This window comes from Nilaparvata lugens, chromosome 3 (genome assembly GCF_014356525.2).
Source record: "Nilaparvata lugens isolate BPH chromosome 3, ASM1435652v1, whole genome shotgun sequence".
Lineage (NCBI taxonomy): Eukaryota > Metazoa > Arthropoda > Insecta > Hemiptera > Delphacidae > Nilaparvata > Nilaparvata lugens.
The window spans coordinates 68829458-68843743 of NC_052506.1; the positions used below are offsets into that span (position 1 = coordinate 68829458).

Here is a 14286-nt window from a genome sequence, read left to right on the forward strand (position 1 = left end):
CAACTGACATGAGTCTCATTTCTGGGAAAATTTCAGGAGCTCCGTAATATTCTTGAGAAAAATGGAGGATAATGACTAAAAATCCATGTTTATCACGGTTTTCTCGAAAACGGCTCTAACGATTTTCTTCAAATTCATACCATGGATAGATATCCATAGGCACTATCAACTGGCATGAGTCTCATTTCTGGGAAAATTCCATGAGCTCCGTAATATTCTTGAGAAAAATGGCGGATAATGACTGAAAAACCATGTTTTTCACGGTTTTCTCGAAAACGGCCCTAACGATTTTCTTCAAATTTATACCATGGATAACTATTCATAAGCCCAATCAAATGACATGAGTTTTTTTCTGGGAAAATTGCAGGAGATCCTTAATATTCTTGAGAAAAATGGCGGATAATTACTAAAAAACCATGTTTTTCACGATTTTCTCAAAAATAACTTGACCGATTTTTTTCAAATTCATACTCTGTATAGTTATTTATCAGCTTTATAAACTGGCATGAGTCTTCTTTCTGGGAAACCAATGGGGGGTCCATCATTTCCATCCTTGGGAAATGGACTTAGTAACCTCCTTCTCGTGCATGAGGTAGGTAGGTAGCGCAGTTCATAAAAAGAACACATAGTCGAGATATTTAATCTGTAGAACAGCTGTTTTGACGACTAAAAAAATGACGACTAAGAAAATCATCGAATTTCACAATTCACACAAAGAAAAAGTACTCTGAAAACAATTATATATACACATATACAGAAGTCTGATCGTAGTTTCAAATATGAGCAAGGAAAGTTGTGTGAGTGTACCATACCAGATTTTTTCTCTACTTTCTGCTTTGAATAGTATTGATTAATAATATGAATATCTTCAAAACGGTTTGAGATATCGATATGCGGTTTTCGCCATTCATTTTTTCTTGAAATTCCGTATCGGAATCATGTATTGCATGACCACCTTCCTATTTTAAAAAATAAAGTTGCATCAAAAATGGCGGATCCAAGATGGTGGACCAGATTTTCAAAGTCATAATAAAGTAGTTTTATCAATTTGAGTAGGATCCCCAATCACACCCACCGTCAAATTACCTTTGTGTATGAGATATTAAGCCGTTCTCGGACTTTTCACCCACTCTGTAGGGCAGCATGTACAACATTTTTCAACAGATGCTCAATTTTAATAGAATTAATAAAATAGAAGTAGATTATAATGTTCTAATGTAGAAGTTGACACTTCTCAAGTAAATCTGTACGCAAAATAATGATACATTACCCTATTAACTTCCATGAAACCATAAATATGACATCCTTCACTGAATGCATTTTTTATCTTCTCAGGATCGTGCAAGCTTTTGCACTGCTCAATAGTGTCAAGGTTGGGTTGCATCCACTTTCTCCTCCTATAGGCTTCTTTTACATCTTCACAAGTGTTACAGCAACTGGAAAATTGAATGATACAAATAATACAACGGTAAGTTAGAGTAAAGTACAATAAAACATCATAACACACCAATACAAAAAAGTGATCAAGTGAATAGTTTGGAAAACATATAGAGCAACAGAGACATAATGTTGATTTCTTCATCAATGTAACTGACAAAAAGTATGTTCTCCAGAAAAATCACACATCAGTTGATCAACCAACGAAACCTTAAACTAAATATGATCGGAAAAATCAATTTGGAGTATTATAAATTAATAACTGACTGATATCATTGTTAGGCTATTTGTATTAATGATCACGTCTCATTCTGATAACTTGAATTACACTTCAAAACAAGCATTGCTGAGCTAGGAGAATAATAATGACGAATAAACATGAATCTAGTAGATTATCAATCTATATGTGAATACAACTGATAATGAACCACATACTGAATGGACTAGAGTGGTTTCGCTTTATAATAAAGTTTCAAAATTATTTCATTTCTAATATTATTGTATTTATTTGCTTCATCCAATAAATAAATAACAATTTTAGAAAAAAATCAATCTTTGTTAACATTTCTTTAAATGAATCAATTTGAACACATTTGTAACGACATAGCTGTATAATTTCATATAAATGAACTTCAATAATTGAATAGTAGGTTTTAGTTTCAATTTTACAGTATCTACGTGAATTAAATTGCTATGTCGTTAAAAAAGGTTTGAATTTATTCACTATTCTCGCAGCCCTTAATGGAAAGCTAAATTGAAGAATATTGTTGAGGATGTCTTACGTTATATTCAAGGCTTCACTTTCTGCACCGTAACAGCTCCCACATTTAACTACATCCACAGCAGTATCATTCACGGATTTCTGTGACAAAAAATATAATTTTAAGAAACTAGCTTTTATTTTGACTGACTAAATTTTCCAAGACGATGAAAGCTGAATTTCTCGGTTTAAACTTGAGCTCAATTTGAATCAAAAAATTACCAGAAGAAGTTATCTGAAAAAAATTCATATTCGATTTTCAGATAATAGTACCTGATGCATCTTGGAACATCATTATGAGAGAGCTTTAAAAAAGGAAGTTAAAGTATAACGCTGGCTACGTAAATGCCGTCGTCGACCACGACAGGATGAGGATCTCACATTGGGTAGATTTCAATTCGTCTAAATAACCTGAAAGATTATGTTCAATTATGTTTTAATGGGAGATGTTGAGTTTATACTTTTAAATGGCAGTATGTTGATATTATTATAAATGTTTTGATTCTTGAATAATAAACACAAATAATGAAAAATTATTTGATCAGCTGTTTTAGCACAATTTAAATTTGGACTATATGAATGTCAACAAAGCTTTTCGTCATCGACTGCGGAAGTTTACGCACAAACGAAAATGCACCTTATCACTTGTAAAATTCATTCGTTTTTGAAAGATTTCATTGAACAACAATGTGTTTTTAAATAGCATTGTTTACTCATTTTCATTTGAACTGAATGATCATCAATGTTCATTTGATGTATATTTATTATCAAGTCATAAATGACTTGCTTTCTCTGAATCGTGTAGCTGAGATCTATAATACCTAATATTTTCTACAGCTAATATAATTTACCATTCATCATTTTTGTAATATTTAATCAACCAACCTCTTCATCCTTCTTAATAATCTTTCCAACATCTGAAACAAAAAAAGGGTTCAATATCAGCTTATTTTGAACATTAACGAACACTAGAGTGGAACCTTTTTAACTTGGTACTTTCAATTCGAGTTCATTGAATTTCCAAACAGTTTTTCGTTGATTCACTTTGATTTTGCACGAGAAAAAATAAAAGAGATCTTAGAGTATTAATCAATTATTATTGAACAGATAAATTCTATTTTAGTTCAGAATTATGAACGATTGAACAAGACTAAGATATTTAACCAAGTTTGTAATGCACCTCAGTAATACTAATTGAAAATTTTTACGTTCTCAGATCCGATTTGCAATTGAGATAAATTTTGAGAAAGCTTTCTCAACAGAAGTACAAATCAGGTGTGTTTTAATTGTGATATAATCACATACGTATTTGCCATTTTACTCACCCTCCTTTTTGGGTTCTTCAATGGGATGTCCATCTTTGTCCAGTCTGCGCTTATAAATATTATGGTATATTTGAAGATGTTGCTCTCCAGAACTGTCCATTGCATCGAGAGCAAGAACTGTAACAGAGATTAAATTTTTGAAAAAATGAATGAGAAAAATAAATAATAAAACCCAACGTAACTTTCAATCAATGCAATTTGATGAGTTTGATTTTCAAAGGTATCAAAATGAGTTATTGTATCTACTGAGTTTTTAATTAAATGGTGAACACGTAAACCCTGGCTTATGAATGGTTAATGGGCGAAATAATGATGAGAGATGGAATGGTGCTAGTTGTAGATAGTTTCAATACCTCATCGAAGAGATTTTGCAGCTGACAACTGTCGGTTGAACTGGTCTCAAGCAGACACCCTTCAACGTATCAACCGAGACCATGACTTTCATCAATCTGTACGATAAGTCAGTCTTAGGCCACAACAATACAAGTGAAATAGACGCGTCTTCTTAATGCATGGCTTCTTATGTATAGCATCTATTACGAATAGTTTTCCTCATAAGAGTCAATGCATCCTCTAAACGCGCTGAAAGGATTCAGCGCGTCTATGATGTTCGTATAGTTGGGACTGGGCCTTAGAGTCTTATCTGCGAGTATGAAGTGTGTACGAGAAGTGATGCATTCAAGTACCAAACGAATCCCCTAAACACTAAAAAAGCAATATAATAGTAATACAGTAGGCCTATATTGTTGTTAAAGAAGAAACAACTTATTTTTTTGGAACTTACATTCGCAGGATATATTTTTCATAATAAAGTCGATATTTATCCTCAGTTTTGGTCCTCTTGATACATCCACAAAAATTGTTTCAACAGTCTCTTCATTATATAGATGTTCATAGCATCGAAGACACACGAGGAAAACTATCAGACACCAGCATAATATTGAAACTGAAAAAATGTATAATGATTAGAATAGATCACATTGCATGCTAAACAAGTAAATCTTAAAGCTAGAAATGAGAAGATTTGTTCAATACTCATGTATGATTGACAGCATAAAAAAGGAATCATTATTATAGGCCCAGCCTAAGTATTATATTCCTACAAAATAAGTATGAAATAGAAATTTTATTCATGTGTTGGTTAACTTGAACTAGAGTAAAGATTACTTACTTACTTTTTACTTTACTTTATCCGTCTTCCCAGCAGTCCTGTGGCTGTAGGAGTCGTCATGTTTTAAGGATTATATCCTGTGTATGTATGTATTTTCATCTACATATTCATTTATGCAGTAGTATGGCCGGTCAGTCAAATATCCTCTGAGCTGTTTTACGAAAACTCTATTTCCTGTGATTGATTTCAGGTTTTCAGGTAACAAGTTGTAGAAAAAAGACCCTGCATATGTTGGGGATCTGCTATATTTTCTTAGTCGGTGTTGAGGTAGATTTAGGTTGTGTTGGTTTCGCAGGTTGTAGCTGTGAAGATCTGATCTTAGAGTGGGATTTGTGTTCCTTGCTTGCATTATTGATTCCAAAATATAGAGCGATATGACTGTCAGAATTTTGCTGCTCTTGAATAGGTCTCTGCAGTGCTCAATCCTATCGACTCCTAGTACCGTTCTTATCGCTCTTTTCTGGATTCTCAGTATTCTTTCAAGGTTTGTTTGTGCTGTTGAACCCCAAGCCGCAATGCCATAACGAAGGTGCGATGCGAATAGTGAGTGATAGGCAATAAAGGCAGTGCCTTCATCTGAGATGTGTCGTATTCTTCGGATCACATAGGCTGCTGAGGATAATTTCTTACTAAGGTGGTCTATATATTATGGTGCTGCCATGTCAGGTGGCTGTCTATTAGTATGCCAAGGAATTTTTTGGAGCTTTTTGTCATTATGTTGTCATCTATATGTTCCGTTTCTGCGCTATTTCCTGAAGGTGTGAATTTGATGTGGACTGTTTTGTTTTTGTTCATAGTTGTTTGTAGTCTATTACAATTGAGGTTACTAAAATTTTCAGTGAAATTTGACAATATCTTTGTTTTCTTATAATTGAGGTTACTTCCTCTATTGCCGGTTCGATTATATTTGTTATTGGTGTGGTCTTCTCAGATGGGATAAATATTGTGGTGTCATCCGCAAATAAGATGCATTTTTTCTCACTCTTTAGTTCCTTTGGAAAATCATTTATGTACACCAGTAAGAGCAGAGGGCCCAGTATGGATCCCTGGGGTACAACTCTGGTTACTGGTCGAAGTGAAGATTTGTAGGTACTGGTGAAGTTGTTGTTATGGTGGTCAATCTCCACATACTGTAGTCTTTCTGATAGGTAGTTCTCGATCCATTCAAGTGCTTTACCCTCAATTCTCAACTTTTTCAATTTTAATTTTAAGATGTTCCAGTCTATGGAGTCGAATGCTTTTTGCAGGTCTATGAAGAGTCCAGTGGCTGTTTTGTGCGTTTCCCATATGCTATTTATGTCGTTGCATATTTCTGATATAGCTGTAGTAGTGTTAAGACCCCTCCTGAATCCATGTTGTCTCACAGTCAGTAATTTGTTGCTTTCCAGGTGAGTCATCAGTTGGTTGTATATTGCCCGCTCTATGATCTTAGATGTCACTGGAAGATTAGCAATTGGTCTATAATTCTTTGCATCATTTTTATTTCCACCTTTAAATTTTGGGTAGATCTTGGCAATTTTGAGGTTTTTTGGGAATTCAGCCTGTTCCATAGACGAATTTACTATGTCCAGTAGTGGCGTAGTTAGTTCTTCCCCACAGTACTTTGGAATTTTGCCCGTGCTGTCATCGTGGCCAGCAGAGTTGTTGAATTTGAGTCTAGCAAGTAGATGGTCCAGTTCTTCTTTAGTAATTTTCCTGAATTCGCAGAGTGCTGGTATATCAAATTTATTTTCTGGGTTGTGAGGTATTTCGTTGGCTCTAGTAGTGTTTTTGTGGGTGAAGTATGTGTTTAAAAAGTTACTGATTTGGTAGGGGTATGTTATTTTCTTTTTATCTGTTATTAGGCAAAGGTTTTCCTGTACATTGGTTGTTTCTTTCATTATTTATTAATCTCCACAACGTTTGAGTTCTATTATTAGAGTGTTCCACTTTACTTTCCAAATGTGTCCTTTTTTATTCATTACATCCAAATAGCTTTTTCAGATTGTTGTAGTGTTCCTTGTCTGTTGCAGATTGCAGATCTATTTTGAGCATTGGCTAGTCTTCTTTTTAAAATAATGGTGTTGTTATCCCAGAATGTTGTTTTTTGAAAGTTACTGATTTTCTTGGGCTCTCTAGGCATTATGTGATCCATATGAAGTCGCAGTATTTTATTGAAATTGTTATACTTTGAGTCAACCTGTGCAGATTCGGTTATTGATTGTACTCCAGCTTATTTGTGCTAATTCCGATTTCAATAATTCTAGGTTTTGTAGTGAGTAATTCCTGGCATATCTATACATTGTAGATTTGGTATTGGAAGTTGAGTGGATTTCACAGAACAGTGCATGATGATCTGATATTTGGTTGGGGTAAGCTGTGCATTTGATAAGATCAGTCGAAAGGTTGTGGTAGCAACCATCAATGCTTGTCATTGATGATTTTGTTATTCTTGTAGCCGGTATGTCGTATATAGAGCATCCATGCTGTGTGAGCATGTTTCTCAGATCTTTGTAGTTTAGTTTGTCAGTGTTTAGTATGTTAATATTAGTATCTCCAAGTATCACCAGTCTATAATGTTTAGCTGTGTATTTTTGAAGTAAATATCCAAGTTTAGTCAAGTATTCATTTTCTGTTTTGGGGTTTGGCGATCGGTAAGTGCCTATAATAATCAGGGTGAAGGGTTTTAGTTTAACTTTTATAGCAATTGTTTCAAAGACTTGTTCTGTAGGCCAGCATGGTGCTTCCATAGGTACAACATCAGTAGTGGATTTTATGTTGTCTTTCTTATAAATTGCTATGCCACCCCATAGACATGCTGTTCTACAGAAATTTGTTATGAGTGTGTAGCCGGGAAGTTTTGTAAGTTGTAGTTCTTTCTGTTTGAGGCCGTGCTCAGACAGGATTACTATATCTGGGGAAAATTGATTTAGCTCTATTGTAAGTCGATCTATTTTTCCTTGTAGGCCTCTTTGGATGTTAAGGTGGTAGATTGTAAATAGTTTGTTTTTCTATGACTGCTTTGTTGGAGGCTTTGTTTTGTATGGATTTCTTTTGCTTTATTAGTTTAGGTTTCTGATTGCTGTGTTGTAGTTTTAGTGAGGTGATTTTCTACGTTTCGTGGAGAGGTGAGGCCAACTCCTCGTTTGGGAATTTCTTGTTGCTGCTCTCCCTGTCCCCGGTCAGTGCCTCCATTAGCCTCTCAGCCAAAATCCTAGATCCCTCTCCAGTCAGATGTAGTCCATCCCATCCTAAATGGTGTTTGTTAAGGCAGTTTGAATTATCTACAAATGTTACCCTCAGTTGCTCGCACATAAAGTTCAATGCCTTGTTTGCCTCAATGATAAACCCCTCATTTACATCCTTCCGAATCGGTATAGATGCCACGTACCACTTGGTGTGGGAAGCGCTTGATATTTGATTCAATTGTGAGCCAAACTGGGCGCATTACGTGGTTTGGTGTTTTTGACCTAGGTAGATTGTTTGAGCCAACCTTTGGAGGTAGTATGGTTCTGTTTTTTAAGTATCTACTAATATCTTGAATTTTCCCACCTGGGATGATTTCCACATTGATGGCCTGTTTGCTTGGGGCAAGCTTTAATAAGGAATCACCCACTATCAGTGTCCTGCCGTTCTGTACTTTTTTTACTTACTTTTTTTACTTCCTAGGTCCTCCCGACGGTCGTGTGTCCGTGGAGTCGTCATAGTTGTCCCGGGTTAGTCCAGGTGTGTAGCAGTGTGTTCCCCAACATACTCTGCTACTGAGTAATAGGGTCTTGTCAGCAGGTACATCTTCAGTGTTCTTGGGAATGTCCCAGTATTGACCATTGATTTTACATGCAGCGGGAGCAGATTGAAGAAGAAAGCCCCAGTGTAGGCTGGTGATTTTGCAGTCTTAGTGAGTCTGTGTTGGGGAAGATCAATATTATTCCTGGTTCGGGTGCTGTAGGTGTGTTGTCCGCATCTCAGCCTGGGGTTTGTTTTCACCACCGCTAGTACTGTTTCCATGATATATAGTGAGATCACTGTCAGGATATTATACTGCACAAAGAAGCCCTTACAGTGATCCAACATATTTCTTCTCAGTATAGTGCGTATAGCTCTCTTCTGTATACACAGTACTCTGTTGAGGTTTGCTATTGTTGCCGATCCCCATGCAACAATGCCGTATTTGAGATGAGATGAAAATAGGGCATGGTAGGATGTAAATGCTGTCTTCTCATCTGTTATATTGCGTATTCTGCGGATCACATACAGTGCTGAAGATAGTTTTTTACACAGGTGATCTATGTGGTTTTGCCAGGTGAGATTTTTGTCCACTAGAATTCCGAGGAATTTTGTATTGTCGGCCTCCATTATTTCTCCATTCAGGGGTTCATGTTGTTGATTTCTATTTGTGAATGTAATACAGACTGTTTTTGTAGTGTTGATGGTAAGGTTTAATTTATTGCAGATTTCTTTAATTTCATTGAATGTAGAATCGATTACTTCATTTTTAGACATTTCCTTGCTAGTGGGCATAAGTATTGTTGTGTCATCTGCAAACAAAATGCATTTTTTATCAGGTTGTAATTCCTTAGAAAAGTCGTTTATATAAATGAGGAATAGCAGGGGGCCCAGTATCGATCCCTGTGGTACGCCTTTAGTGACTGCTTGTATGGATGATCTATAGTTGATTACATTGCTATTGATTTTATGTTCTACTTCAACATATTGTTGCCGGTTTGTGAGGTAGTTTTCTAGCCAGGCAAGTGCATTTCCTACAATTTTTAGTTTTTTGAGTTTGCTTTTTAGTATGTTGAAGTCTATTGTATCAAATGCCTTTTGTAGATCAATAATGAGTCCACAGGGGGTTTTATGTTCTTCCCACATTTTTGTAATCTCATTGTGTAAATTTGATATTGCAGTCATTGTGCCGAGGTTCTTTCTGAATCCATGCTGCTGTTTCACAAGTAAATTGTTGTCTTCAAGATGGGATATTATTTGATTATAGGCTGCTCTTTCGATTATTTTTGATGGTGTAGGCAGATTAGCAATCGGTCTGTAATTCCTGGGATCAGTTTTGTCACCTTTTTTCAGTTTAGGATAAATCTTTGCCACTTTCATGTATGATGGAAATTTTGCTTGTCTTATAGATGAGTTAGCAATGTCAAGAAGTGGCTTTTTCAACTCGTCCTTGCAATACTTCATTATTTTTCCTGTAATCTCATCATATCCAGCTGAGTTACTTGGTTTTAGGTTGTCAAGAAGGCAGTCAATGTCTGATTCTGAAATTGTGGAGAAATCACTGAATAATGGAGCATCAAGCATCTCATCCTCACTATCTAATGCGTGCATATTTGACTTTGGTGGCGGTTGTGTGAATAAAGAATTGAAGATATCACTAATATGCTTGGGGTTAACTATTTTTCCGTTTTTCCAGTTCAGCACTAGGTTGTCCTGTACTCCTAGCTTGTTTTTGTTTCTTTCATTATTGATAATCTTCCAGAGAATTTTTGTTTTATTATTAGTCTTTTCAATTCTACTTCTTATCTGCTGCACTTTCTTCTCTTTCACTTCAGTGTCATAGGCCTTCTTTAAAGTAGAGCATTTTTCTTTATCTTCCAGAGAGCCTGTTGCCAAGTACTGGTTATTTGCTTGGAGTAGTTTGTGTCTCAATGTCAATGTGTTATTGTCCCAAAAGATATTTTTTTCGGATGTAGTAATTTTTTTTAATTCTCGAGGCATTGCACTATCCATACTTATCCGCATTATCTTCAGAAAGTTATTATATTTGTCATCTACTTGAGGAGAGTTTGTCACCCTTGTCCAGTCAGCTTGCTGAAGCAATGTCTTTAGTTGATTTAGATTTTCTGTGGAGAAGTTTCGGGTGTGTTTATATATAGCATTTTCATATTCTACCGTACTAGTTACTTTGCAGATGACAGTGTGATGGTCGGAAATTTGGTTTGGGTATGCTTTAGTTTCTATTGTTTTTGTGTCCATATTGTGATAACATCCGTCAATGCTAGTGGTTGAGTTTTGAGTGATTCTTGTGGCAGGCATCCTGTAGATTTGGCAGCCATGCTGTGTCAAGATATTTTCTAGGTCCTTACAGATTTGGCTCTCTGGTTTTAGAGTGTCTATGTTGGTGTCTCCAAGGACAACAATCTTGAAGCGCTTTCCAGAGTATTTTTGAAGTAGACTTCCAAGTCTGGATAGGAATTCATCTTCTGTTCTGGGGTATGGAGATCGATAGGTGCCAATAATGATTAGGTTCATCTGCCTCATCCGTACTTTCACCACTACTGTTTCAAAAAGCTGTTCTGCAGGTGCATGTGACTGGTCTAAGTTTACTTTCTCCATGTTCAGTTGAAGGTTGCTTCTTTTATACATGGCAATGCCGCCCCAGAGAAGAGTTTTACGACAATAGTTTGCTATAAGAGTGTAGCCAGCAATATTGGTGTGTAGTAGGTCTTCCTCTCTGAGTCCATGCTCCGAAAGAACAACGATATCAGGGGTGTACAGACTCAGATCCATGCTCAACCTCTCCAGTTTTGATTGCAATCCCCTTTGTAGATTCAAGTGGTAGATGGTGAGTGACTTATTTTTCCTATTGCAAGTCTGTTTGAAGGATTGTTGATTTTTTCTGTGTTCCTTGGTATGTGGAGTGTGGTATGTGGATGTTTTACTTCACCACCACTCACCTCCTCCCCTCGGTTCCCTGGCAGCAGCTCCTCATCTATTTCCCTGCTTGGCTGTTTTGCAACTGGCGGTACAGTCTTTGTTCGAAAAGGTGGGCTGTTGGCATCTGTGTGTCCCCGGCTGCCCTCTCCTGCTTACCCCCCACCCACCACCCTCGATGTCGTTCACCAACCTTCTCATATCCTCCTCTGCTTTCTCCTGATGGGGCATGTAGGCTCGGGGTAGATGCCCTGCGTGAAATCGAAAATTACATTTTTTTGCCTATAAATAACATCAGTCTTCCTCGCCAATGCATCTGAGAGTCTATTTCTATCCCTTTTTAACAATTGGATTTCGTCTTCAAGTTCTTTTATATCCTCAAGTAGAAGTTTAATTATTTCATCATAATGGTCAGTATGACTTGTCCTAGTTATATTTCTTGGTGTCGGGTTATGGCGCATACAGGTATTAGTTGCAGATACAGAGTTAGTGTGAGCTGCAGAATCATTCAGCATTGATGAAATTAGGATGGCTTCGTCAGTAATTAGTGTTGTACAGTTTTCACACATCCATGCTTGTTCATTGCATTCTCCTTTCATCATCAAGTTGTACTGTTCGTCAGTAACGTCCACACAATTTATGTGGTACCATTTGTTACTATCACATTCACTGGCCACTGCCCTATCCTCATCATGCACTATGAGTTTGCAGATACTACACAGGGAGTGGTGTCGAGTGCCTATTTCATCAGTATTTTTGGCGTTGCTAGTTGTAGGCTTTGTTTTTTAGTTTTCTGTGACGTTGTAGATTGTTTATTCTCATCTTGTAAGAACCAATGCAAGTAGTGGAATATTCTAAAGCTTGTCTTTTTGTTGAGAATCGGTCAATCTACAGTCAATGGTAGCCTACAAAGAAATTAAGTGCCTTGGGGATTTCCTATTAAATACTGGTATTTTGCAACATGCAATTGTCTATTTATAAATTTAATGGTCGTTTATTTTGTTTGACACGAGATAAATGGTCAATGATAAGCATGTAAATTAACAATTGTCAAATATTTAAAATATAAAGAGCATCAATTAAGCTATGTCAAATGTAAATTAACAGGTAACAAGTCTTACGTATTTTCAGTATTTATTTTTCAAATCGTATAAAATATTCAACAATTAAATCACATTAAAAGTTATCCTTGGAGTTTTAAGGAATATTCAATTTCGATAAAAACATTTTGTCATGAGGTCGTGCAGTCTGTTTCCTGACTAGGTTATGTCGAATGAGTATTTTCTTCAATTATTTTAGTGAAATATTTGAGCTGGTTTTACGCAGTTTACAACTTATTTATTAAATTTGTGTAATTTCACAATAAGCATGCATCAAGAAATATCCTTGGAGTTGAGAAATATTGAAAGCTGCAGATTTTGTCACGAGATCATGCAGTTTGTTACCTGACCATTTAGGTTATGCTGAATGAGTGATGTTTTCAATTAGTCTAATGTGGTTAGTTTTCGATTGAGTGGGTCGCGGTGTAGATTTCGGTTTGATCGATACCACTAATCAGCTGTTGGGGCAAGACCAAATTAAGTTGGGCGTTTTTTTAGTGGGCATGGCAGAATAGGAAGCTCCCCGATAGTTTGGACAGAAAGCTCTCTCGAGACGCCAACTCAATCAGCCAATTGGAGAGCTTCCTTTCCAGTTGTGTCAATTGAAAAACGCCTAATGTGGTCTCGCACTAGATGATGAAACTATTTGAATGTTATTGTGCTGAACGGAAATCGAGACTTGACTGAATTGTTCACTTTTATGCTTCATGTGTTACATGAAGGTTGATGACCGTTCTGTTACTGTTCGTACACTGACAAGTGAAGCGGGCCATTCACTATACATTTTCTCGCCAAACTTGAGGTTCTATATCAAATATTGTATTCAACGTCGGAACGTGAATGTGTTTAGTTGTAAGCGGGGGAACGACGCCGGACGTGTTTGACAATTCGGGTGAACAGTAGTTCACCTGACTTATCCAACCTGGTAAGGTTAGCTGGTTATAATTCATAAAAATTAACTCTCGACTTGGAGAAATATGCGTAAAAGAAAAATAAAGAGAGATCAGCCAATTACAGTGTAAGAGTCATAAAAAGATGTGCATTTGCCAATTTATTGATCAGATTCAGTTCTTACAGAGAGAAGAGTACGTATGCGTATCATGAGCAGTTGATCACTCACAAAAGAATACAGAACACTGTCCGCTTTAGCACGGCAACATCGCCGCCGCTGTATCCATACTTTTCTTTGCTCCGCATATCCCTCCAAGTCGGAAGATGTTTGGACTACAGTCAAAATGTATTTGGAAGTTGAAAATGAGTGGTAAAGTTGGACTAACCAGCCGACCCAATGTAGTTGGGCCCAATTGTCGGATAGTAGCCTAAATGGCTTGCTTTTGCTCAAGTAATGAGTTATTAACACGTAAGCCATAGAAAAGTAAAATTATTGCATTTGAAAAACGTGGCCTGTAATTGAAAAATGTTATAATTGAAGAAATCAAATGGATCTTTTATATGGTTGAACAGCCCTTATTTCATATACCGTATATATAATTGAGTTTAGACGCTAACACTAACCTGTGCCGCCGGAAACAGTTTTTACTCGAAAATCTTCAATAGGTTTGGAATAAGCATCAAGTTCTCTTAACTTCTCAATACCTGGTTGTAGTTTTTTCAAGAAATCCATGTTGAACTGATTATTCAAGTAATAATTGAAATAAAAATTTTGCCCAAAATGCCGAAACAACTAACCTCAAACGCTGACGTAAACACGTAAACAGTATACGTATCTTGTTCAGCTGTGTAGACGCAAATCAAAATAACAGCTGATAATGAAATTTTAGGTTGACATTCAACTCGTCTAAGTTTTAATTGTGCTAAGAATAGATGATCAATTTTTTTTGTGTTTGTTAT

At 36.4% G+C, this 14286-nt stretch overlaps 1 protein-coding gene across 1 annotated transcript in view; it reads right to left on the reverse strand.

The window, feature by feature from the left end:
* Positions 1-14158, reverse strand: part of LOC111060856 (endoplasmic reticulum-Golgi intermediate compartment protein 3) — a 29820-nt gene extending 15662 nt beyond the window's left edge. Inside the window, exons 1-6 of the mRNA XM_039424406.1 lie at positions 13951-14158; positions 4307-4468; positions 3523-3639; positions 3083-3114; positions 2220-2299; positions 1271-1436 (exon numbers count right to left, since the gene is read on the reverse strand). Of these exons, the coding sequence (XP_039280340.1) occupies positions 1271-1436; positions 2220-2299; positions 3083-3114; positions 3523-3639; positions 4307-4468; positions 13951-14059 (666 nt within the window). The 5' untranslated portion in view covers positions 14060-14158. The remainder of the gene's footprint in view (positions 1-1270; positions 1437-2219; positions 2300-3082; positions 3115-3522; positions 3640-4306; positions 4469-13950) is intronic.
* Positions 14159-14286: the final 128 nt, after the last annotated feature.